The sequence below is a fragment of the Hyla sarda genome, chromosome 3 (assembly GCF_029499605.1).
Source record: "Hyla sarda isolate aHylSar1 chromosome 3, aHylSar1.hap1, whole genome shotgun sequence".
Classification (NCBI taxonomy): domain Eukaryota; kingdom Metazoa; phylum Chordata; class Amphibia; order Anura; family Hylidae; genus Hyla; species Hyla sarda.
This window is the reverse complement of record NC_079191.1, coordinates 292,339,548-292,365,609: the sequence shown is the minus strand read 5'-3', so window position 1 is coordinate 292,365,609 and position 26,062 is coordinate 292,339,548. Positions and strand designations below refer to the sequence as shown.

General features: G+C 45.1%; 1 protein-coding gene across 7 annotated transcripts in view; it reads right to left on the bottom strand.

Annotated features, from left to right (window-relative positions):
* Window positions 1-26,062, bottom strand: part of SFT2D1 (SFT2 domain containing 1) — a 205,277-nt gene that overhangs the window by 126,852 nt on the left and 52,363 nt on the right. The window contains exon 1 of one of the 7 annotated variants that reach the window (XM_056566863.1): window positions 7,139-7,709. The exons of 5 other annotated variants lie outside the window; for them this stretch is intronic. In XM_056566863.1, the coding sequence (XP_056422838.1) occupies window positions 7,139-7,201 (63 nt within the window). In that variant the 5' untranslated portion in view covers window positions 7,202-7,709. Of the gene's footprint in view, window positions 1-7,138; window positions 7,710-26,062 lie in introns of those variants that run through there. One more of the 7 variants, XM_056566860.1, reaches the window with a different exon arrangement.

Below are 26,062 nucleotides of genomic sequence, written 5' to 3'. Positions count from 1 at the left end.
CGGCCGACCACTCACTAATTCATATTTCCCTCAGAGTGGCGATTGGCTGAAACCATCCGGCCAATGAAAACTCTGGGCGGAAAATATGAATGAGTGATGTTCTATTCACATCAATGGCCGGAGTGTAGAGATGTGAGCAATGTATAGAGCCGCTCCACACCTCTGCTATATTATGGATGATCGCATGTCAGGACTGACACCTGGGGAGATATGTGTATTAGTACAGGTACTACTACTCTCATCATGGAACAGTATGTTCCATGCTGGGAGTAGAAGTACTACCTAAAAAATTGAGAAAAAAAGTGAAACACACACACACTTTATTAAAAAAAAAATTTTTTTTAAAGTTGTTATAAAATATACATTTCATTTAATAAAAATTTTTCCATCACTGCTGCATCTTTTTTATTTATTTTTTATTTTCTTGGAACCAAAAAAATAAAAAAAATGAACTGCCAAGGTGCAATTTCCACACAAATGAAAAAACGCCAGAAAAAAACGCCAGACGCAGGAAATTGCACTGGCATTTTTTCATGCGTTTTGTCTACCCCAAAAAACGCAGCAAACAAACAAGTACAAACTTAGCCTAAGGATGTTGTATTGGCTGACATGCATACACCTGCCCTCTACCATTGGTTCTTGGGGGCTAGGCGGGGGGAGGGGGGGGGGGGTGTGCACGTGACCACCTATACTGTGTTTTTAACACCGCTTTCTTGAGTGCTGTGAGAGCACAGAGCTGCGGTTGTTAATTCCCCTATATATTGCAGAGGACAATTTGGGGTCTGTAGGAGCGAGGGGGGAGATTTGGGGTCCGGAGGCGGCGAGTATGAATGATAGAGGTGTGTAAGCAAGATGTGTGGAGATGTGTGCAAGCGAGAAGAATGTATGTATGTATGTATGTATGTATGTATGATGTGTGGGAGGGTACAGCATATAGCAGTGATGGTGAACCTTTTTAAGCCCGAGTGCCCAAACCGTAATGCACACCAACTTTTTTTTCCCTCAAAGTGCCAGCACAGCAATTAAATCAGAATACACATTAGGGTTGGCAGTATAGTCCCCCCCCCCCCCCCCCCTCCCACATTAGGCAGGCAGTATAGTCCCCCCCCCCCCCCCACATTAGGCAGGCAGTATAGTCCCCCCCCCCCACATTAGGCAGGAAGTATAGCCCCCACCCCCCCCACATTAGGCAGGCAGTATAGTTCCCCCCCCCCCAACATTAGGTAGGCAGTATAGTCCCGTCCCCCCACATTAGGTAGGCAGTATAGTACCCCCCCACATTAGGTAGGCAGTATAGTCCCCCCACAGACAGCCTGCAGCCATATACAGTGTATGGCTGGAGGCTGTATGTCTGGGTACGTCCCCACTTCCGTGTCCCGACCACCGCTCCTCCGGTCTGGCCATAGCAATAGGTCCCGAGAGCGGGGGAGCGATGGTCGGAAAACTGAAGATGACATCCTGCTGGTCACTTACCATGCGCGCGTCATCCTCAGTCCTCCTCCTTCTCGATGCTCCGCTCTGCTCTGGTTATGGGCGCACGCATGGGGGGGGGGGGGGGGGGGGGGGAAAGCATTATATGTGAGGGGCACATCACGGGGGGGGGGGCCCATTGTAAGTCAGAAGCACATGTCAGGGGGCATTATATGTGGGGGGCACATGACAGGGGGGGGGGGCAACTCATGTGCCCCTAACATATAATGCCCCCCCTAACATAAGCTCCTAGCTTATAATGCCCCCCTGTCACGTGCTGCTAACTTAACATCACCCTCGTCATGTGCCCTTTTCCGTGCGTTCCCGCCCGAGCAGCTGTCTCTTTTTACTTTTATCACAGGCAGCTCTATTTTTGCAGAGTGTGCGCCGCGGGGACGAGATCTCCGGACGCCGGCGCGATGATGTGACGTCATCGCGCCGGCCTGCCGTGGATGGCGTCCCCACGGCGCACAATCTGCAAGAATAGAGCACCTACTCACCGCTGCTGGTAAGTCCTGACCCCCCCGGGCACATTGTGCGGGTGGCTCCCATTGGCTCCCCCGCCCCGAGCTCGGGAGGAGCATGGCAGAAGTTCAGGGAAGTCCAGTGCGGCGGAGCGCATCAAATGGCAACCATGGCCGCGTGCCCACAGAGGGGGCTCGGCGTGCCATAGGTTCGCCATCAATGGCATATAGCAAGGTTATTTTTGAGGGTTTATAGTCAGGGGTACAGTGGGTGGCAGTATTATATTCAGGGGGTACAGTGGGTGGCAGTATTATATTCAGGGGGTACAGTGGGTGGCAGTATTATATTCAGGGGGTACAGTGGGTGGCAGTATTATATTCAGGGGGTACAGTGGGTGGCAGCATTATATTCAGGGGGTACAGTGGGTGGCAGCATTATATTCAGGGGGTACAGTGGGTGGCAGCATTATATTCAGGGGGTACAGTGGGTGGCAGTATTATATTCAGGGGGTACAGCATTTAGCAGAATAATAATAATGATTATTGTCTTCATACAGAAGATGAGGATCTACTGACAAAGTGAGGAGCCAATGATGTCCGGGCATCAGACTCTGTAGAGAAGATGGAGCTGGAAGAAGTCCTGACGTCTGGACCAGATGGAGAAGAAAAAACAGAGAAGACGTTACTCAGGTCACTGATATCATTGTGTATTCTCCTCACTGTCCCATCAGCTGGAGTCACTTTTAAGTTCCGCAGTGATGATGGGTCACGCTGTACCCTAATCTGTGGCTCTCCAGACATGATAGGAGTTATAGCTTTACAACAGCTGGAGAGCAACTGGAACTAAGGTGATTGGGTGATCAGTGGGGGTCCCAGCAGTTGGACCCCCACCAGAAAAATGATTCTTAAATGCCTGTTTTGTCTGTCTGGTCCTGCCTGTTAGTAACTTAGAAGGTTGTGTATTCTCCTGACTGTGTCCCTTCAGTGCTGTAGTCACATATCTTTGAGCAGCCGAGTAAGGGGTCGTTCAGGATTGGGGAAGCGGGTTGTCAGGTGGTAAGGGGCCCAGGGCAATTTTTCTCATCGGCCCTGTGGTTTCTAGCTACGCCCCTGGGAGGAGACATCATCCTGCTGTCAGCTTTTCCCCTGCATGTTCTGTCCCCACATCAGGGAGTAAATCAACTGTGTCCCGCGGGCGCAGTGCTTCTGTTCCCCAACCCCAATCTGGGAACAGAAGCTGACACCGTCTTCCCCCCACAGCGCTGACAGCTTGGCCCCCGTACGTGCTGTCCCCATATCATATCGGGGAATGAATTAAGTGTCAGCCGCAGCGCTTGTGCTATCACAAGCAGGAGACATCCTACTGAAGAAAACTGTGTTACAAACATAATATAGGTGGTCACGTGACACCACCCCACAAAATAACTAATGGTAGAGGGTGGGTGTGCGTGTTTCGGCCAATAAAGCATCCTTAGTCCAGCATTGTGCTGAAAAAGTGCTGAGTCAGCTATCACATTCGGCAGCAAAACACTGAAATTTTCAGTACACTGGAAGTGCATCATGCGGAATCCACTGTTTGTGATCACCGGGAGGGGGAATGTAGGGATCGACCGATATCGTTTTTTTTTAGGGCCGATACCGATAATCGGTGGAGGTTAGGGCCGATTATTATTAAGTTATCGGCTATTTATCCCCCCGCGACACCGCTGCAGATCACTGATTTAAAGCGGGCGCTTTAAATCAATGCACTGCAGTGTATTTTGCAGTGCCATAGGCCACCGCCGCCACCCACTTCTCTCCCCCTGCCTGTCCGGGGGGTCCTGAGACCTATCACCGCCAACGCTCCCCCCACCGCTGCGCCCCCCCCCCCCCCCCCTTCATTTTCCCTCCGGTACATTTTCTGTAGTCCCGGGAGACTACTGAAGCTTGCATAAAGTACAGCTATTTATGCCAAACTACAATTGGCGAGTGCTATATAGATCAGTCTTGTGTATTTGATTCTATATTTCATATGAACTCAGTACCGCAGTCTATTATTATTCAGTCTAGACGCGACGACCAATAGCAGATCTGGGGAAGGGGGTTAACTTACAGTTTTGAAACAGCTGGAGGTTTGCCCCCATGTGACTGTACAGGGTACAGTCACACGGGCGGGTTTACAGTAAGCTTCCTGCTTGAATTTTGAGCTGCGGCTAAATTTTTCGCCTCAGTACACACTCCTAGCAGAAAACTCACTGTAACCCCCGGCCTGTGTGAATGTACCCTAAAAACACTACCACATAAAAGGGTAAAACACTACATATACACCCCCTTACACTGCCGCCGCCCGCCCCCCCCCCCCCCCCAAATAAAAATGAAAAAGTATTGTACGGCAATGTTTTCAAAACAGAGCCTCCAGCTGTTGCAAGACAACTCCCAGCATTTCCGGACAGCCATTGACTGTCCAGGCATGCTGGTAGTTAAGCAACAGCTGGAGGCACCCTGTCTGGGAATCACTAGCGTAGAATACCCCTATGTCCACCCCTATGCAATCCCTAATTTAGTCCTCAAATGCGCATGGCGCTCTCACTTCGTAGCCCTGTCATTTTTCAAAGAAACTGTTTAGGGCCACATATGGGGTATTTCCGTACTCGGGAGAAATTGCACTACAAATTTTGGGGATCTTTTTCTCCTTTTACCCTTTATGAAAAGGAAAAGTTGGGGGCTACTCCAGCCTGTTAGTGTAAAAAAAATAAACATTTTACACTTACATGCTGGTGTTGCACCAAGCTTTTTATTTTCACAAGCGGTAAAAGGAAAGAAAAAAAAAAAAAAAAAAAAAAAAAAAAAAAGGACCCCCATAAGTACGGAAATACCCCGTATGTGGGCATAAAATGCTCTGCGGGCGCACAGCAAGGCTCGGGAGGGAGAGTGCACCCCTAATGCAATGTAATAAGGCGTACAGTGAGCATTTACACACCACAGGTGTCTGACAGGTTTTTGGAACAGTGGTCCGTGAAAATGAAAAATGTAATTTTTCATTTGCACAGCCCACTGTTCCAAAGATCTGTCAAACACCAGTAGGGTGTAAATACTCACTGCACACCTTATTAAATTCTGTGAGGGGAGTAGTTTCCAAAATGGGGTCACATGTGGGGGGGGGGGGGCACTGTTCTGGCACCACGGGGGGCTTTCTAAACGTACATGGCCCCTAACTTCCATTCCAAACAAATTCTCTTTCCAAAAGCTCAATGGCGCTCCTCCTCTTCTGAGCATTGTAGTGCGCCAGCAGAGCACTTGACGTCCACACATGGGGTATTTCCATACTGAGGAGAAATGGGGTTAAAAATGTTCCTCCTATTACCCCTTGTAAAAATGTAACATTTGGGGAAAAGCCTGCATTTTAGTGAAAAAAAATGTATCTTCATTTACACATCCAACTTTAACAAAAATTCATCAAACACCTGTTAGGTGTTAAGGCTCACTGTACCCCATGTTAGGTTCCTTGAGGGGTATAGTTTCCAAAATAGTATGCCATGTGTTGTTGTTTTTTTTCTTGCTGCTGTTCTGGCACCATAGAGGCTTCCTAAATGCGACATGCCGCACCCCCCAAAAAAAATAAAAAAAATAAAATAAAACACATTGCAGCTAAATTTGCTTTCCAAAAGCCAAATGTGACACCTTCTATTCTGAGCATTGTAGTGTGCAGAGCACTTGACGTCCACACTTTGGGTACCTCCATACTCCGAACCGATGAGGTTACAAATTTTAGGGGGCATTTTCTCCTATTACCCGTTGTAAAAATTTAAAATTTGGGGGAAAACTAGCATTTTTGTGAGGGAAAAAAAAATCATCATCATTTACACATCCAACTTTAAAAAAAAGTCCTCAAACATCTGTGGGGTGTTAAGGCTCACTGTACCCCTTGTTACGTTCCTTGAGGGGTGTAGTTTCCAAACTAGTATGCCATGTGTTTTTTTATTTTTTTATTTGTTTCTTTTTGCTGTTCTGGCACCATAGGGGCTTCTTAAATTTGACATGCCCCCCCCCCCCCCCCCCCCAAAAAAACAGTTCAGAAAAACATACTCTCCAAAGTCGCTCCTTCCCTACTGAGCCCTACTGCGCCCGCCGAACACTTGACATACACATATGAGGTATTTCCTCACTCGGGTTACACATTTTAGGAAGATTTCTCTCCTTTTACCCCTTGCAAAAATTCAATAACTAGGTTTACAAGAACATGCCAGTGTAAAAAATGAAGATTTAGAATTTTCTCCTTCACTTTGCTGCTATTACTGTGAAACACCTAAAGGGTTAACAAACCTTTTGATTGTCATTTTGAATACTTTGAAGGGTGTAGTTTTATAATGGGGTATTTCTAAGAAGGCCCTTCAAATCCACTTCAGAAAATTGCTGCTGAACTTTGAAGCCCTCTGATGTCTTCCAAATAAATGATATATTGATTCACATATACAATAAGTCTACTTTGTTTGCATCATACAGTTGACATGTTTTTACTTTTGGAATATTCATTTTCCTTATAAGCAGAGAGCTTCAAAGTTAGCAAAATGCAAAATTTTCAGTGTTTACATCAAATTTGGGAATCTTTTTATCAAGAAATGATGCAAGTATCGACAAAATTTTACCACTAACATAAAGTAGAACATGTCACGAAAAAAAGTCTCGGAATCAGAATGAAAAGTAAAAGCATCCCCAGAGTTAATAATTTTTAAAGTGACAGTGGTCAGATGTGCAAAAAAATGGCCGGGTCCTACAGTGAAAATTGGCTGGGTCCTTAATTAAGCCAAATTTTAACCCTTTGCCAACACTAGCATCTACATCAGGGGTCTTCAACCTGCGGACCTCCAGATGTTGCAAAACTACAACTCCCAGCATGCACGGACAGCCGTTGGCTGTCCGGGCATACTGGGAGTTGTAGTTTTGCAACATCTGGAGGTCCGCAGGTTGAAGACCACTGATCTACATGATCCTAAAGTAATATCTGGTGAGAATAAAAGCCGAACAGTAGAAATATACAATTATAGGCAGCTAACATATGTTTACAGGTCACCACACACAACACACAACACTGCATGACCCGACAGGAAAGTTACTCCTGTTCTAGCTACGGAAATGTCCTGTACGTCTGCAGGGAACTGGGAGAAACAGAAGAGTAAATATCCGGAAGCATTAATTACACTAAGCGCAAACCAGTAGCCCGGTACCTGAGCGGTCAGGCCCCGTTCCTCGTCTTCATGGCCGTTGAGAACCCTTCGCAGCTTGTCCATGTGTCCTGCAGCACAACACGTTAACTCCACTGGTCACACTGGCAGCTTTCCCCTTCCACCACACCAGACTGCTGGCCTTCCTGAAAGCGCCGTCACATGACGGCAGCAACATGTGACTCTTCGGCACCCCCAGCCTGACGATAAAGGCGCGATGCCCCAGCTGACCCCGCCCCCCCAGCGCATTTACGAAAGCAGTCGTCTCAAGCACTAGAAGACAACTTGAAAATGTATTCAGTGAGTCTTACAGAAAGAATCCCCAAGTAGTCAGTGAAACATAAAAGAAAATCCTCGCTCCCACGAATGGGGGAGATTAAAAAACCTTGCAGAGGCACAGTGATCATTTGCCCATAGCATCCCAACTGCTTTTCAGTTTTCTTTATTTATTTTTTTTTTTTTAAAAGGCATTTGAAAAACGAAAGTTATGGGAAATGTATCCTCTGTAGGGTCACACGTAACAGATCCGCCGATAACCTGACCCTACAGTGTGCCCCCAGCTGTTTTCCCTCATGTGGCTGCTCGTAGTGGCGGATTGCTGCTGGGAGCAGCACACGAGGGAAAACAGCTGGAAGCAGCTTACGTACAGGTTAGGCCTCATTCACACTACCGTTAGGACACGATAGTGTGACGGTTGCCGGGAAAATAGCGGCAGAAAAAATAGCTTGCGACATCTTTTTCTCCCGCTGAAAAATAGCGGCACCCCACAGAACCCATTGACTATAATGGGGTCCATGGGGAACCGCTGTTGCACCCCGTCAAAATGACGGCCGTCAAACTCAGAAAAAAAAAAAAGAGTTTGACGGGGCGTAACGGCCGTGTTAAAGAAGGCTTACGTACACCAGGGATGTTGCTGGGATCTAAAAAGATTTGCAAGAGTCCCCAAGGCATAGTTTAAATTAAACATCTTGGCAAACCATTAATATAATACACTTTATAAGAAATTTGTATTTCCTTTTTATAGAAAGCATGGCTGATAAAATCATGGCTTTGTCCAAGCTGAAGCACAGGCATGGAGAAAGTCCAGTAAGTGAGGGTGAGCTAGCGAGAGAGCACAGTGAAGTACTATCAGACAGGAGAGAGCACGGAGGAGTCCTATCAGACAGGAGAGAACACAGAGGAGTCCTTTTAGACAGGAGAGAGCACAGTGGAGTCCTATCAGACAGGAGAGAGCACAGTGGAGTCCTATCAGACAGGAGAGAGCACAGATGAGTCCTATCAGACAGGAGAGAGCACAAAGGAGTCCTATCAGACAGGAGAGAGCACAGAGGAGTCCTATCAGACAGGAGAGAGCACGGAGGAGTCCTATCAGACAGGAGAGAGCACGGAGGAGTCCTATCAGACAGGAGAGAGCACGGAGGAGTCCTATCAGACAAGAGAGAGCACGGAGGAGTCCTATCAGACAGGAGAGAGGGCAGAGGAGTCCTATCAGACAGGAGAGAGGGCAGAGGAGTCCTATCAGACAGGAGAGAGGGCAGAGGAGTCCTATCAGACAGGAGAGAGCACAGAGGAGTCCTATCAGACAGGAGAGAGCACAGAGGAGTCCTATCAGACAGGAGAGAGCACAGAGGAGTCCTATCAGATAGGAGAGAGCACAGAGGAGTACTATCAGACAGGAGAGAGCACAGAGGAGTACTATCAGACAAGAGAGAGCACAGAGGAGTACTATCAGACAGGAGAGAGCACAGAGGAGTCCTATCAGACAGGAGAGAGGGCAGAGGAGCGCTATCAGACAGGCGAGAGGACGGAGGAGTACTCTCAGTCGGCGAGAGGACAGAGGAGCACTACCAGACAGGAGAGCGCACAGAGGAGTCCTACCAGACAGGAGAGAGCACAGAGGAGTCCTACCAGACAGGAGAGAGCACAGAGGAGTCCTACCAGACAGGAGAGAGCACAGAGGAGTACTATCAGACAGGAGAGAGAGCACATAGGAGTGCTACCCCCACCTTCACTTACTATACTTTGTCTACGCCTGTGCTTCAGCTTGCCATGATTTTATAAGCCATGATTTCTATAAAAAGGAATAAATATAACTGCATATAAATTGGAAGCCCCCAAATGTTACAAAATGGCTTTTTATTTTATTTAATTTTTTTTACCAATTCTGTCCCACAAATATTTATTTTTTGTTTTTGCCATAAATTTTGTGGTGAAATGATTGATGTCATTATAAAGTACAAGTGGTGGCGCAAAACATAAGCCCTCATATGGGTCTGTAGGTGCAAAATTAAAAGAGTTATGAATTTTAGAAAGTGACGAGGAAAAAACGAAAATGCAAAAACGGAAAAACCCTGCATCCTTAAAAAGGACAACTGCAGCGCAATATAAACTTATCCCGTATCTACAAGATAGGGGATAAGTATTTGATCGCGGGGGGTCCGACCGCTGGGACTCCCCCGCGATCTCCCTAACGGGGCGCCGCCATTAGAGCTCATAAGGAGCGCTAAGGCGCGTAGCGTCGACCTAGAGGTCGACTGACACCCCGTCTCCTCCTCGTCCCAATACAGTTCTATTGGGGGAGGCACGAACGCTGCCTCCCCGCCTCTCCCATAGAGATGTATGGAGGAGGCGTGCCGGCTGCAACGTCATGCTGCGGCCAGCACGCCCCCTGCACGGGACAGCCGTGGCCCCGTACAGGAGATCAAGGGGGTCCCAGGGGTCGAACCCCCCACGATAAAACACATCCCCTATCCTGTGGATAGGAGATAAGTGTTAATCACGCTGCAGATGTCCTTTAACCTCTTGGGGACGCAGGGCGTATGCATACACCCTGCATCCCCGATCAATTCAGATCGGCGACTTGCGCAATTCTGGGCTGATCGGGTCTCTGATGACCTGATCGCCCGGAAAATAGGGACGATCGGAGCTGTCAGTGACAGCCCCGATCATCCTAAGGGATAGGAGTGAGGTGGCATTGATGCCACCCCCTCCTATCCTCTGCCATTAGTCAGTAATGACTACTGACCAATGGCAGTTGGGGGGGGGGGGGTTACCAAGGAAAGCCAAAGGCTGTCTGGGAATGCTGGGAGTTGTAGTTTTGCAACATCTGGAAGAGCACAGTTTGGAGAAAGCTATACAGTGGTCTCTAAGCTATAGACCTCCAGATGTTGCAAAACTACAACTCCCAGCATGCTGAGACGGCCCATGCATGCTGGGAGTTGTAGTACTGCAACATCTGAAGGGACAGATGTGACAGAACTACAACTCCCAGCATGCCTGGGCAGTCTGGGCATGCTTGGAGTTGCAGTTTTGCAACAACTGGAGCACTACCGTTTGGGCACCACTGTATAGCGGTCTCCAAACTGTGGTCTTCCAGATGTGGCAAAACTACAACTCCCAGCATGCCCGTCGGCAGTCTGGGCATGCTGGGAGCTGTAGTTTTGAACAACTGGAGGCACACTGGTTGGGAAACATTGTCTTTTTCCTAACTCAGTGTTTCCCAACCAGTGTGCCTCCAGCTGTTGCAAAACTATAACTAAGATAGACCATGCATGCTGGGAGTTGTAGTTTTGCAACAGCTGGAGGAACACTGGTTGGGAAACACTCAGTTAGGAAACAGACAATGTTTCCCAACCTAACTCAGTGTTTTGCAATCAGGTCGCCTCCAGCTGTTGCATAACCACAACACTCAGCATGCACTGACAGCCAAAGGGCATGCTGGGAGCTGTAGTTTTTAAACAGCTGGAGGTTTGCCCCCCCCCCCCAATGTGAATGCTCAAACTTCTAGGGGGAAACTCGCTGTAATCCCCCGCAGTCTGAATGTACCCTAAAAACACTACACCACACTTACACAAAATAAAGGGTAAAGTCTAATGCAAATCTAATTCTTGCATCCGGGTCCGTCCCTATGCAAATATCTAATTTAGGCCTCAAATGCGCATTGCGCTCTCTCACTTTGGATCCCTGTCGTTTTTCAAGGTAACAGTATAGGGCCACATATGGGATATTTCCGTACTTTGGAAATATTGTCTAACAAATTTTGGGAGGCCTTTTCTCATTTTACCCCTTATGAAAAGGTAAAGTTGGGGTCTACGCCAGCATGTTAGTGTAAAAAAAATTAAAAATGTTACACTTACATGCTGGTGTTGGCCCATACTTTTCATTTTCACAAGTAGGAAAAGGAAAAAAAATACCCCCAAAATTTGTAACGCAATTTCTCCTGAGTACGGAAATACCCCATATGTGGACGTAAAATGCTCTGCGGACGCACAACAAGGCTCAGGAGTGAGAGCGCACCATGTACATTTGAGGCCTAAATTGGCGATTTGCACAGGGATGGCTGATTTTACAGCGGTTCTGACATAAACGCAAAAAAAAAAAAAACCACATTTTGGAAACTACACCCCTCACGGAACGTAACAAGGGGACACGTGGGGTGTTTGAAGAATTTTTGTTAAAATTGGACGTGAAAGTAAAAAAATAAAAAATTTCTTCACTAAAATGCTGATGTTATTTCAATTTTTTCATTTTCACAAGGGGTAATAGAAAAAATGGGGTTACAAATTTTGAGGAGCTTTTTTTTCCTGAGTATATAAATACCCCATGTGTGGACGTAAAGTGCTCTGTGGATGAACCAATGGCTGTGGACGCATTGTAGCTCCGAAGAGAAGGAGCGCCATTGGGCTTTTAGAGAGAGAATGTGTCTGGAATTGAAGGCCATGTACATTTACCAAGCCCCCATGGTGCCAGAACAGTGGAACCCCCCCCCCACATGTGACCCCATTTTGGAAACTACACCCCTCACAGAATGTAATAAGGGGTACAGTGAGCATTTACGCCCCACAGGTTTCTGACAGATTTTTTGAACAGTGGTCCGCGAAAATGGAAAATTAAATTTTTAATTTGCACAGCCCACTGTTCCAAAGATCTGTCAAACGCCAGTGGGGTATAAATGCTCACTGTACCCCTTATTACATTCTGTGAGGGGTGTAGTTTCCAAAATGGGGTCACATGTGGGGGTTTCTGCTGTTCTGGCATCATGGCAGGTTTGTAAACGTACATGGCCCCCTGATTTCAATTCCATCAAAATTCTATCTCCAAAAGTCCAATGGCGCTCCTTCTCTTCTGAGCATTGTAGTGCGCCAGCAGAGCACTAAACATCCACATATGGGGTGTTTTCTTAACCGAGAGAAATTGGGCTTCAAATTGTGTGGTTCATTTTCTCCTATTACACCATGTGAAATGAAAAATTTGGAGTAACACCATAATTTTAGTGTTAAAAATCTCATTTTCAATTTTCCCGTCCAAATTCAATGCAAAGTCATCAAACACCTGTGAGGTGTTAAGGTTCACTATACCCCCTTGTTACCAGGGCCGGCCTTAGGTGTTCAGGCGCCCTCTGCGAGCTAACCTTGGGGCGCCCCCCCATTACCCCATAAACATACACAAAGAGGGAAAAAATCTTTGTAACAAATATTTTCACCAGTCCCCCTTAAGCAGACTCAGAACCCCCCCCTTCACCAGTCCCATGTTCTTATTACTCAGTCCCCTGTCACTCATAATCAGACCATCTCCCCCCTTCACCCCTTAATCAGACCCTCCCCCTTCACCAGTCCCCCTTAATCAGACTTAGATTGGCAGTATAAGTCCCCGCACATTAGGTGTGCAGTATAAGTCCCCGCACATTCGGTGTGCAGTACAGTTCCAACACATTAGGGGTGCAGTACAGTTCCAACACATTAGGTGGGCAGTACAGTTCCCCCACATTAGGTTGGCAGTACAGTTCCCCACATTAGGTGCAGAAATACAGCCTTCAGCCATTTAGTGTATGGCTGGAGGCAGTATGCCTGTTTACTGCCCCACTTCAGTGTTCCGACCACCGCTCCTCAGGTCTGGGGACCCCGGGGTCACGATCTTCTGCTATGGTCTATGGGCCATAGCAGTAGGTCCCGGGACCGGGGAGCGGAACACTGAAGATGACGTGCCGCTGGTAGCTTACCATGCGCGCGCGTACTCGTCACTGCTCCACTCCGCTTTTCTCCTATGGGCGCACGTACGGGACGTCAGTGACGTCCCTGCGTGCGCTACCTCCCAGTGGTCCCTGCGTTTTTAAAGTTAACGCGGGGGCCTCCGCAGAGAGGTAACCGCCGGGACATCCACATATGGGGCGTTTTCTTAATCAGGAGAAATTGGGCTTCAAATTTTGGGGTCCATTTTCTCCTATTATCCCTTGTGAAAAAGAAAAATTTGGGGTAACACCATCATTTTAGTGTTAATCTAATTTTCCATTTTCACGTCCAACTTCAACGCAAAGTTGTCAAACACTTGTGGTGTGTTAAGGCTCACTATACCCCTTGTTACATTCCTTGAGGGATGTAGTTTCCAGAATAGTATGTTATGACAGCAAAATTCGTTTTAAAAAATCCTACAGTTGCTCTTTCCCTCTTGAGCCATGTTGTGAGCTCACAGAGCACTTTATGGCAACATATGAGGTATTTCCATACTTGAGAGAAATTGGGCTACAAATTAGTTTTTTTTTCACCTAATACCACTTTTAAAAATGAAAAAAATGGGGCTACAAGAACAAGTTAGTGTAAAAAACGCAGATTTTGATTTTTCTCCTCCACTTTGCTGCAATTCTTGTTTAACACCTAAAGGGTTAACACACTTTTTGAATGTCATTTTGAAAACTTTGAGGGGTGTAGTTTCTATAATGGGGTCATTTGTGGGGTATTTCTCACAGAAAGGCCCCTCAAATCCAGTTCAAACAAATGGTCCCTGAAAAATTCTGATTTTGAAATTTTCATGAATTTTTTTTAAAAATTGCTGCTATATTTTGAAGCCCTCTAATGTCTTCAAAAAGTAAAAATAGGTAAATTTTATGATGACAACATAAAAGTAGACATATTGTATTTGTGAATCAATATAACATTTATATGGAATATCCATTTCCTTACAAGCAGAGAGTTTCAAAGTTAGTAAAATGCAACATTTTCATGAAATTTTGTGATTTTTCACCGAGAAAGGATGCAAGTAACGACAAAAATTTGTTTACAAGATTTAGAAGTAGAATATGTCACGAAAAAAAACTCTCGGAATCGGAATGATCGGTAAAAGCATTCCAGAGTTATCAATGCATAAATAGACAGTGGTCAGAATTGAAAAAAAGAGCTCAGTCCTTAAAGGGGTTCTCCACTGCCCTGTCTTCCGGAGCTCCGCTCGCAGCATCCGGAAGTTTATTACTCCGGACGCTGTGTGCGGGCTTCCGTGTTCGAGGCCGCCCCCTCGTGATGTCGTGTTCGTGCCCCCTTCCCATAGACTTTCATTGAGAAGGCGGGCGTGACGTCACGAGGGGGCGGCCTCGAACACGGAAGCCCGCACACAGCGTCCGGAGTAATAAACTTCTGGACGCTGCGAGCGGAGCTCCGGAAGACAGGGCAGTGGAGAACCCCTTTAAGGTGAAAAAGGGCTCAGTCCTTAAGGGGTTTCAGAGAATACTCTGTGAAATACCCCATATGTGGATGTAAAGTGCTCTGCGGGAGCACTACAATGCTCAGAAGAGAAGGAGCAAAATTTGGCCTTTGGAGAGAATGTAACAATATAACACGGAATGTAACAAGGGGTGCAGTGAGCATTTGGACCCCACTCATGTTTGACATATTTTTGAAACAGTGGGCTGTGAAAATTAAAAATGTTTTTTTTATATTTTCACAGACCACTGTTCCAAACATCTGCAGACACCTGTGGGGTCTAAATGCTCACTGCACCACTTGTTACATTCCTTGAGGGGTTACATGTGGATATTTTTTTTTTTATGCGTTTATGTCAGCCACCCTTGTGCAAATCACCAATTTAAGCCCCAAATGTATATACATAGTAACATAGTTTGTAAGGTTGAAAAAAGACAAGAGTCCATCGAGTTAAACCTAAAACCCTACTGTCAACAAATGAAGAAATAATAGATAGGTGGCACTCACAAGTAGGATGGCTTTAAATCTTTTTTATTGTGCAATCATAAAGTGCAGTGTCAGATAAAAAAAAAAAATCACAAGGGCAGAGACACAGGGTATCCCAGCGAGGTCACAGCTGTATTGTACTTCATAAGACCATACACGCCCCTGGTGCTGCCACTGGTAAAATACCTGGATGATGTCACCAGTAGGCAGCAAGTTCATAAGGTGCAATAACAAACGTGAAATATAAAAACAGTTAAAATCACGAAAACACACTCGGAATACAAACACAAATAATGCAAGGTAATTAAAGATACTTAAATCCGGCTTATGATTCAAACCTAGCTTTCCTTGTGCTCCGGGGCACATGATCCATCGAGCCTCAGCTTGTAGCAGGGCTTTATGTCTATTTAGCCACCCTTTCAATGCCAAAATAACGCAAGACTAACAGGTCCCCATTGTGTACATCTAACATATGCTCTATGACTCGTGGGGAACCTTTCTTACTCCATAGTGAATAGACGTGCTCGCGGAATCTGACATGCATGGGGCGTATAGTGCTTCCGATATAAAATAGTCCACACATACATAGATCATAAACACCGTAATTGGTTTTGCAACAACAGAAGTCTCTGCACTGGATATCAAATCCACCCATTTTTTTTTTTATTTAAAGGTTTTTAATTTCAGAGAATTAAAGGAACCGTACATCAGGGTACAACAAGCAGATAAGAAAACACTTGTGTACAATAAGTAGGAGCCAGCGGTGCTGGGGATTGAGATCTTGTATCAACAAAAAGTCCAAAGTGAGCAGTAACGTTAAATGCTCAAGACATAAATAAAACTAAACATAATGGAGAGCGATTCCCCATTCGGTAATAATGTGATGTAGCAATGCAAGTAGGCTAATATAAGAGTATAAATGGCATAATGGGAGATCAGCAGAGGAAAGTGTAGTAGAGAAAAAGAACAGAGGAACAAAAAAGGGAAAAAAGAGAATAGAAAGAGAAAAGGAGAGGGGGAAAGAGGGGTAAAGAAAACAGAAGGGTGAAGAGAACAGAGTAAAGGGCAAGGAGAAAGACAGACAAAGTACACAAGAGAACAAACGGGGGAGCAACATAACAGACAAGTGCACGTAAGACAGACATATGAGGGGAGGGTCCGACGGGGTGGGATGGAGGATAGGGGGGGGGACCAGCCTAAGGGTCAGGTAGATCTCCAGGGGCGATTAAACCTCGGAATCCAGGGGAAGACTGAAATGTCAACCAATCAAACCATGTCTTGGTATATCGGTCGTACTCCGCAGGCGTCAAAGCAAGCAATTCCTCCATGCGTTGAGTAAGAGCTATTTCCTCCAGCCATTCACTAATAGAAGGAGGTGTTGTAGAACGCCACCTGCGGGGGACGACCGTGCGTGCAGCCTGCAGCATGTGACTCAAGAGAGACTTGCGATATGAGGTGGAGGACATGGGAAGTTGAAACAGGAGGGTCGCCTCTGGGGTGGCAGGGTCGGACATCCCTGTGACCTCGCGAATAGTCCGTAATACTGAGGACCAAAAGGAGGATAGCAAAGGGCAGCTCCACCAAATATGGGACATAGTGCCCTCAGCCCCCCCACAACGCCAGCAGGACTCTGATACCGACGGGTACCAGCGATGGAGCTGTGTCGGGACGCGGTACCTCCTGGATAGAATTTTATAATTAGTTTCCTGGGCCTTTGTAGCCATAATTGATTTATGGGTGAGGTGAAAGCATTTCGACCATTGGCAAGCGGTCAATGTGATACCTAGTTCATTTTCCCAAGCAGCACAGAATTGAGGCAGCTCACAGAAGTGACGAGTTAACAACATGCGGTACAAGAATCCGATTGTGTGAGGAGGAACGGGGGGTGAGAGGCATAACTTCTCGAAGGTGACAACGTGGGCAAATCGCAAGGGTGTATGCCCGAAACGACGTAAGAAGGTACCGGAGGACAATCCAGGAGGGAACTCAGGGTTTCCAGTGATAGGGAGCATAGGGCCCCTAGGATCCACCAAGGAGTCTAGGGGGTTGCATTTGCCCAGGGCCGATAACATCTGCCAGGAGGAAAAGGACAGATTAAGCAGAGAGGAGGGGGGTGGGGGCCCTAACCAAGGGAGGCCAGTCATTTTTCCAGGAGATATGGCATGTGCAATTTGTACCCACAATTTAGACCCAGAGCTATGCAGCAAGTCCAGCAATCTGGCATGCACAGCTGCAAGATAATATAAGTGGCAATTAGGTAGGCCCACACCCACTGCCTACTTAGGACGGAACAGTACCCCGCGATTTATGCGAGACCGCCGGTCAGCCCATATAAATGACCCAAACCTGCTATGGAGCGTGCCCCAGTATGAATTAGGGAGAAGAATGGGTACAGTTTGCAAAAGATACAATAATTTGGGTAGGAGAGTCATCTTGAGGGCGTTTATTCTCCCGAACCAAGAAAGGGATTTGGTTCGCCACTTGTCAAGATGGGAAGCAAATTGGGACACCAGGGGGGCAAAATTGGTCTGATAAATCCACCCATTTTAAACTATTTTGCTGCATTTAAGATGAGGTCACCACTTGCAAGCACCACATTTAAAATTTCCTTTTGGATTAATTATCTTTTTTGCGTGTAGAAGAGACCTTCCCCTGGGTAAGTATATGGCTGGAACTCCACTGATGTTTTTTTTGCAAAAATGACATTAAAAACGCCAATTTTCCCGCACAGCGTTTTTTCAGTGAAAAAAACGCAGCGGACAGACGTTAGCTGCAAGTCAATAGTAAACTGCAAAATGCCAGATTCACTTGGTGTTTTTCAGTTTGGCGTTTTTTTTTTTTTTATCCTTTTGGCGTTTCTCAGCAGTTTCGGGCTTAGAGGCTGGATTTTCAAAACGCCCGACAAAACCTAGTTTGGCGTTTTTTGCCCTGAAATCGTGGCGTTTTTTATTCTTTTTTAGACTTTAGCGATCCAAAAAAGTGACGGAGATACCTTTTTTTATTAAAATTTCGTAGGGTACCATTAAAAAAAATAAAAAAGATACAGTAGTGATGGAAAAAATTTTACCTAATGAAATGTATCTTTTTTATTACAAAATGTTGATTGATTTTTATACAGGGATCAATTTATGTGTGCGGGCAGGGCAATAAAAATGTGGCCGACAATAATAAAATTGTAGTGTGTGTGTGTTTATCACTTTATTTTTTAAAATTTTTTGGGGAACACTACTACTCCCAGCATGGAACACACTTTTCCATGATGGGAGTAGTAGTACCTGTACTAATTGACAGATTGCCCATTGCGATCCTCCTGTATAATGTAAAGATGCTGCGGCCGCTCTTCTATGATCTATTTTTTTTTTTTTGGTACCCAACTATTTTGTAAAAAAAACGCAAATCCCAAAAAAGGCAAATCCCACACATAGGTAAAAACTCCTGAAAAAAACGCCGGAAAAAACGCCAAAACGCAGGGGAAAACTGTGGCAGTTTTTCTGGCGTTTTTATGCCACAAAAATCTCAGGGCAAAAATCTCAGTGGAGTCCTAGCCTATCACCTAAGTTATTAGCCCGTCTGAATGCTATCATAGGTTTTTGATGCGTTAAATCTGCTAGAGTAGGGTCATTCTGGATAAGGAACCATTGTTTATGGACGTCATTTCTAATCACATTTGTCATAGGACCATATTTAAATGAGAAAGTGAATCTATCAGATTTTTTATTTCTCCTATTACGTTTCTTTAATAAATGGTTTCCATCTTGTGACACTGCTTGCTTATAGGTCATATCCAATACTCTCTGGGGATATTCCCTATCTTTCAATCTTACAGAGAATTTCATAGCTTGTCGTTTGAATCCCGATTCAGAACCATTTATACGTTTCAAACCTCAACATTTCACTGTACGGTATTGCAGATTTCACATGATCAGGGTGATAACTATGTAAATGAAGCAGGGAATAACCTGCTGTAGGTTTTCTATATCCAGTAGTTATCAAGCCTCCACTACCTAAAGAGACTAGGACAACCAGAAATCCTAACTCTGAGAGGCTAGTGTTAAAAGTGAAACTCAGGTTGTTATTGCAATTAATTTAGTGGATGAAGTTGGCAAAATCTGCCTCTGCTAGGTTCAGACTGCAGTTCCTGTTTGAAATTGCAGGCGGAAATTCTGCTTGCTAAAATGTATAGTGTAGTGAATGGGTTTCTGTTCACAAATTCACACTTCGGAATTTGTGAAGCGGAATTTGTGAACGGAAAATCTGCTTGGAAATTTCCGCCTGAAGAAAGGGGTTGCTCTTTCTTCAGGCGGAAATCCGCGTGGAACACATTGCAGTCTATTGGAGACTGCAGTGTCCGCGCGGTCCTAGCGCAGACTGATTCAGTCAGCGCTGGCCGCACTTAGAATCTCCGGGCGGAAATTTTCTGCCCGGAGATTCCGTAGTCTGAACCTAGCCTTAGAGACAGAGCCTTTCAGACAAAGTCCACACATATATCACTTCTACCAGATTTTTCAAGCAACTTACGGATGCAAGAGACGCCCAGCTCTTGTGGAATATTAGTATAAAGTGATTCTATATCAATGGAGGCAAGGAGGCAACCTTGCCTCCATTGATAGCATTTAGACAGGCTAATAACTTAGGTGATATACTTACCCGGAATAATTTATTTTCTACACACGAAAAATGTAATTGGTTGAGTCGAAAAGGAAATTTCAAATGTGGTGCTTGCAAGTGGTGACCTCATCTCATATGCTACAAAATAGTTAAAATGGGTGGATTTAATATCCAGTGCAGAGACTTCTGTTGTTGCAAAACCAATTACGTTGTTTATGGTCTAATGTGTATGTGTGGACGATTTTACAGTCATGGCCATAAATGTTGGCACCCCAGAAATTCTTTATTTTCAAGAAAATTAAGTATTTCCCACAGAAAACGACTGCAGTAACACATGTTTTTCTATACACATGTTTATTCCCTTTGTGTGTATTGGAACTAAAGCAAAAAGGGAGGAAAAAAAAAGCAAATTGGACATCATGTCACACCAAACTCCAAAAATGGGCTGGACAGTTATTGGCATCCTTTCAAAATTCTGGATCAATAAGATTGTTTCAAGCATGTGATACTCCTTTAACCCCATTAAGGACCAAGCGTTTTTCAGTTTTTGCACTTTCGTTTTTCCCTCCTTACATTTAAAAAATCATAACCCTTTCGATTTTGCACCTAAAAATCCATATGATGGCTTTTTTTTGCGCCACAAATTCTACTTTGTAATGCCATCAGTCATTTTTACGAAAAAATCATTGTGCGACAAATGTGAAGAAAAAACCCCATTTTGTAAATTTTGGGGGCTTCCGTTTCTACGCAGTACATTTTTTGGTAAAAATGACACCTATATTATTTTTATTCTATAAGTCCATACGATTAAAATGATACCCTACTTATATAGGTTGGATTTTGTCGTACTTCTGGAAAAAATCATGACTACATGCACGAAAATTTATACGTTTAAAACTGTCATTTTTTGACTCCTTTAACTTTTTTATTTTTTCACGAACGTGGCAGTATGAGGGCTAATTTTTTGCGTCGTGATCAGAAGTTTTTATCTGTACCATTTTTGTTTTGATCGAACTTTTTGATCGCTTTTTATAAAAAAAATGTTATGGTATAAAAAGTGACCAAAAAATGCTATTTTGGACTTTGGAATTTTTTTGCGCGTACACCATTGACCATGCGGGTTTAATTAATTATATATTTTTATGGTTCAGACATTTACGCACTCGGCAATACCACAAATGTTTGTTTTTAGCATTGATCAGTGTTTTCTGCGCTTGATTGCTCAAGCCTGGATTTCAGGCTTGGAGCAATCAAACGCCAATCGAACAGCCAGGCTCCCGCTGTCCTCTCAGCTGTTCAGGACACCGCGGTGAAATTGTGAACAGCTCTGCAGAGCTAACCGACAGTGTATTCTCCCGTTTTAGATGCCGCAATCAACTTTAAAGGGTTAAAGCCCGATCGGTGATGTCCGGTACTAGCCGCAGGTCCTGGTTGCTGATAGCAACCGGGACCCAGCAGATACAATATAAATCAAAATTACCCATAAGGTGTTTCCCAGGGATAATATATCAATTCTCAATTTCCCATTCAGGCTTTCGCCCTCGTGGGACTAATTTCCCAAACTAGGGAACCCTATATTCTTAAAATTTTACTTTTATTAAAAGTTGTAATCCAAAACTGTGAGAAACCAAAATTTGGGTTTCTCACAGTTTTGGATTAAAACTTTTAATAAAAATAATAATAAAAGTAAAATTTTAAGAATATAGGGTTCCCTAGTTTGAGAAATTAGCCCACGAGGGCGAAAGCCCCCAGATACGAAGCGCGCTCAGCTTCTGAGCGTGCTTCACACATCGGGAGCCGTCCACAGGATTTAAATATACGTCCATGGTCGTTAAGGGGTTAACCTCACCTGGGGCAAGTAACAGGTGTGGGCAATATAAAAAGGAGAAAAGTTCACTTCGTCTTTGCATTGTGTGTCTGGTGTTCCACACTAAGCATGGACAACAGAAAGAGAAGAAGAGAACTGTGAGGATTTGAGAACCAAAATTGTGGAAAAATCAACAATCTCAACGTTACAAGTCCATCTCCAGAGATCTAGATTTGCCTTTGTCCACAGTGAGCAACATTAAATGAAGTTTGCAACCCATGGCATGGAAGCTAATCTCCCTGGGCATGGACAGAAGAGAAAAATTGATGAAAGGTGTCAACGCAGGATAGTCCGGATGGTGGATAAGCAGCCCCAAACAAGTTCCAAAGATATTCAAGCTGTCCTGCAGGCTCAGTGAGCATCAGTGTCAGCACGAACTAACCGTCGACATTTAAATGAAATTAAACGCTATGGAAGGAGACCCAGGAGGACCCCACTGCTGACATAGACACATAAAAAAGCAAGACTACATTTTGCCAAACTGAACTTGAGTAACCCAAAATCCTTATGGAAAAATGTCTTGTGGAGAGATGAGACCAAGATAGAGCTTTTTGGTATAGCACTTTATTTTACTGTTTACCGAAAACAGAATGAGGCCTACAAAGAAAAGAACACAGTACCTACAGTGAAATATGGTGGAGGTTCAATTATGTTTTGGGGTTCTTTTGCTGCCTCTGGCACTGGGTGCCTTGAATGTGTGCAAAGCATCATGAAATCTAAGGATTACCAACGGATTTTGGGTCACACTGTACAGCGCAGTGTCAGAAAGCTGGGGTTGAGTCCAAAATCTTGGGTCTTCCAGCAAGACAATGGGGAAGATTTATCAAAACCTGTCTAGTGGAAAGGTTGCTAAGTTGTCCATAGCAACCAATCAGTTTGCTTCTTTCATTTTTGAAAAGGCCTCTGAGAAATGAAAGAAGCAATCTGATTGGTTGCTATGGGCAACTCAGCAAGTATTCCTTTAGACAGGTTTTGATAAATCTTCCTCAATGACCCTAAATATATGTCAAAAAGCACCCAGAAATGGATGGCAACAACGAGCTGGAGAGTTCTGTAGTGGCCAGCAATGAGACCAGTTCTAAATCTCATTGAACACCTGTGGAGAGATCTTAAAAGTGCTGCTGGGAAAAGGCGCCCTTGCAATAAGTGAGATCTGGAGCAGTTTGCAAAGAAAGAGTGGTCCAACATTCCGGCTGAGAAGTGTAAGAAGCTTATTGATGGTTATAGGAAGCGACTGATTTCAGATATTTTTTTCCAAAAGGTGTGCAACCAAATATTAAGTTATGGGCGCTTAATTTTGTCCAGCCCATTTTTGGAGTTCGGTGTGACATTATGTCCAATTTGCTTTTTTTCCTCCTTCTTTGGTTTAGTTCCAATGCACACAAAGGGAGTACACATGTGTATAGCAAAACATGTGTTTCTGCAATCGTTTTCTGTGAGAAATACTTAATTTCTAGAAAAATTTCAGGGGTGCCAACATTTACGGCCATGACTGTATATCAGAAGCACTACACACTAGTGATCGACTGATATTGTTTTTTAGGGTCGATACCGATAATCTGTGGAGGTTAGGGCCGATAGCCGATAACTTATACCGATATTCCGGTATAAGTTATTGGCTATTTACCCCCCACACCACTGCAGATCATTGATTTAAAGCGGGCGCTTTAAATCAATGAACTGCAGCGGCTTTTGTGGTGCCATAGACCGCCGCCGCCACCCGCTTCTCTCCCCCTGCCTATCCGGGGGTCCTGAGTCCTATCACCGCGCAGGCCCCCCCCCGCCCCCTACAGCCCCACCGTGCCATGTTGCACCCCCCACCGCACCGCCCCGGCCCCATTGCCTCCCCCATCCCCGGATTTATAATTACCTGTTCCTGGGGCCCGGGGTCCTCTACATCTGGCTCCGGTGGCGTCCTCCTGAGCTGTCACTGTGCGCACTGACGGTGATGTCGCATCACGTCACTCGTCATTGCGCACAGCGTTATAAAACCGGGGATGGGGGAGGCAATGGGGCCGGGGAGGTGCGGTGGGGGGTGCGACGTGGTGCGGCAGGTCGGGGGGGGCGGTCACTATACGGTGGGGGTGGTGTGGGGGCGGGGCATTATCGGCATATCGGCAAGGTAATTGCCGATACCAATAACGCCCAAAATCGTCATTATCGGCCGATAATATCGGCCAAACCGATAATCTGTCAATCCCTACTACACACCCGACGCAAGCACGTCTATTCACTACGGAGTAAGAAAGGTTCCCCATGAGTCATAGAGCATATGTTAGATGTACGCAATGGAACCCGTTAGCCTTGCGTTATTTTGGCAATAAAAAGGGTGTTTAGCTGGGATAGACGCAAAGCCCTGCTACAAGCCGAGGCTCGCTGGATCATGTGCACCAGCGCACAAGGAAAGCTAGGTTTGAATGATAAGCTGGACTTAAGTATTTTTATTTAATTACCTTGCTTTATTTGTGTTTGAATTCCCAGTGTATTTTCATGATTTTAACTGCTTTTATCTTTCACGTTTGTTATTGCACCTTATGAACTCTCCGCCTACTAGTGATGTCATCCAGGTATTTTACCGATGGCAGCACCAGGGGCGTGTATGGTCTGATGAAGTACCATACAGCTGTGACCTCGATGGGATACCCTGCTTTTCTACCCTTGTGATTTTTTTTTATCTGACACTGCACTTTATGATTGCACAATAAAGAAGATTTGAAGACATCCTCCAGGTGAATGCCGCCTATCTATTCTTTCTTTGTTTGCTGATTTGGATTGTATCTTTATGTCTGGAAGGCTGAGCACCTATAGGACTTGTGGCTTTTTACTCACCCACCTGTGATTGCCCTATACAACTCAGTTATTCGGTTAACGGAAAACTGTCAGATATTTTCTCCAACACTATCCACAGTACTGGTGGATAGTGCGGGAGACGCCAATTAAAACTAGCCCTACCTTACCCGGAGCTGCCCGGCCGTTCACCCGCAATTGTAGTTTTATTCTATGTGTATATCTTGCTGTAACTGGCACGGGCGGGGCTTCAGCACTGACGTCAGCGTCGCTTATGAATACTCATCCCTCCTCCCTCCAGTTAGGAGCGGCAAAGAGAGGGAGAGCTGGAGGGAGGGGGTGATGAATATTAATAAGCGGCACTGACGTCAGTGCAGAAGCCCCACCCGTGCCAGTTACAGCAAGATATACACATAGAATAAAACTATTATTGCGGGCGAACGGCCGGGCGGATCCGGGTAAAGTAGGGCTTGTTTTAATCAGCGTCTCCCGCACTATCCACCAGTACTGTGGATAGTGCGGAGGAAATATCTGACAGTTTTCCTTTAAGCAGTGCCGGACTGTGTTTCCCGTTTATATAAAACCCTACTGTGTTGATCCAGAGGAAGGCAAAAAAAAACATGAGGCTGATGCTAGTTGCCTCATGACAGAGGAAAAATTCCTTCACAACCCCAATATGGCAATCAGAATAAATCCCTGGTTCAACATTCTATCCCAATAAATCTACTATCCATAACCTGTAAGGTTATTGCTCTCTAGAAAAACATCCAGGCCCCCGCTAGAACTTGTTTATTGAGTCAGACATCACATTATCATGTAGCAGAGAGTTCCATAGTCTCACTGCTCTTACAGTAAAGAATCTCTGTATGTGAAGATGGTGCAACCTTCTTTCCTCTAGAGGTAGAGGATGCCCCTTGTCATGGTTACCGGCCTAGGTATAAAGAGATCACGAAAAAGATCTCTGTACTGTCCATTCATATATTTGTACATTGTGATCAGATCTCCCCTAAGACGGCTTTTCTTCAAACTAAATAACCCCAAGCATGATAACCTGTCTTGGTGCTGTAATCCCCCCCAATACCATTAGTTATCTTTGTAGCCCTCCTCTGCACCCTCTTCACAGTTCAGCCATGTCCTTTTTATATACAGGTTCCCAGAATTGGTCACAATACTCCATATGTGGTCTGACTAGTAATTTATACAGAGGAAAAACTATGTCCTTGTCACATGCCTCTAGGCCTCTCTTGATACATGACATGACTTTATTAGCCTTGGCAGGCACTGCCTGGCACTGATCGCTAAAGTAGAGTTTACTGTCCACCAGTACCCCCTCCCCCCCCAAGTCTTTTTTAGTTTGCCCTAATGTCTTAATATATAGCACATAACTGTAAATGTTGTTTTTACAGCCCAGTTTTCTTAAGTGCATAACCTTACATTTATCTACATTAAACTTAATTTGCCATGCCTGTGCCCAAGCCTCCAGCTTCCCCAGATCCCTCTCTAATATTATGTTATGCAATGGTTAATGTATTGGTATTTTCTATGCACCTGTCACTTTAAAGATCTTGTTGTCATGAAAATTGTTGTAAGAGGAGTGAACAAAGGTGAACCAGGTGACTTATCCGGCCAATGGGATCTCTCTAAATTCCTCCCATATATAGTGAGGTCAGGATTCAGCTCACTCTCTTGAGCTCTCTCTTGCTGTGGTAA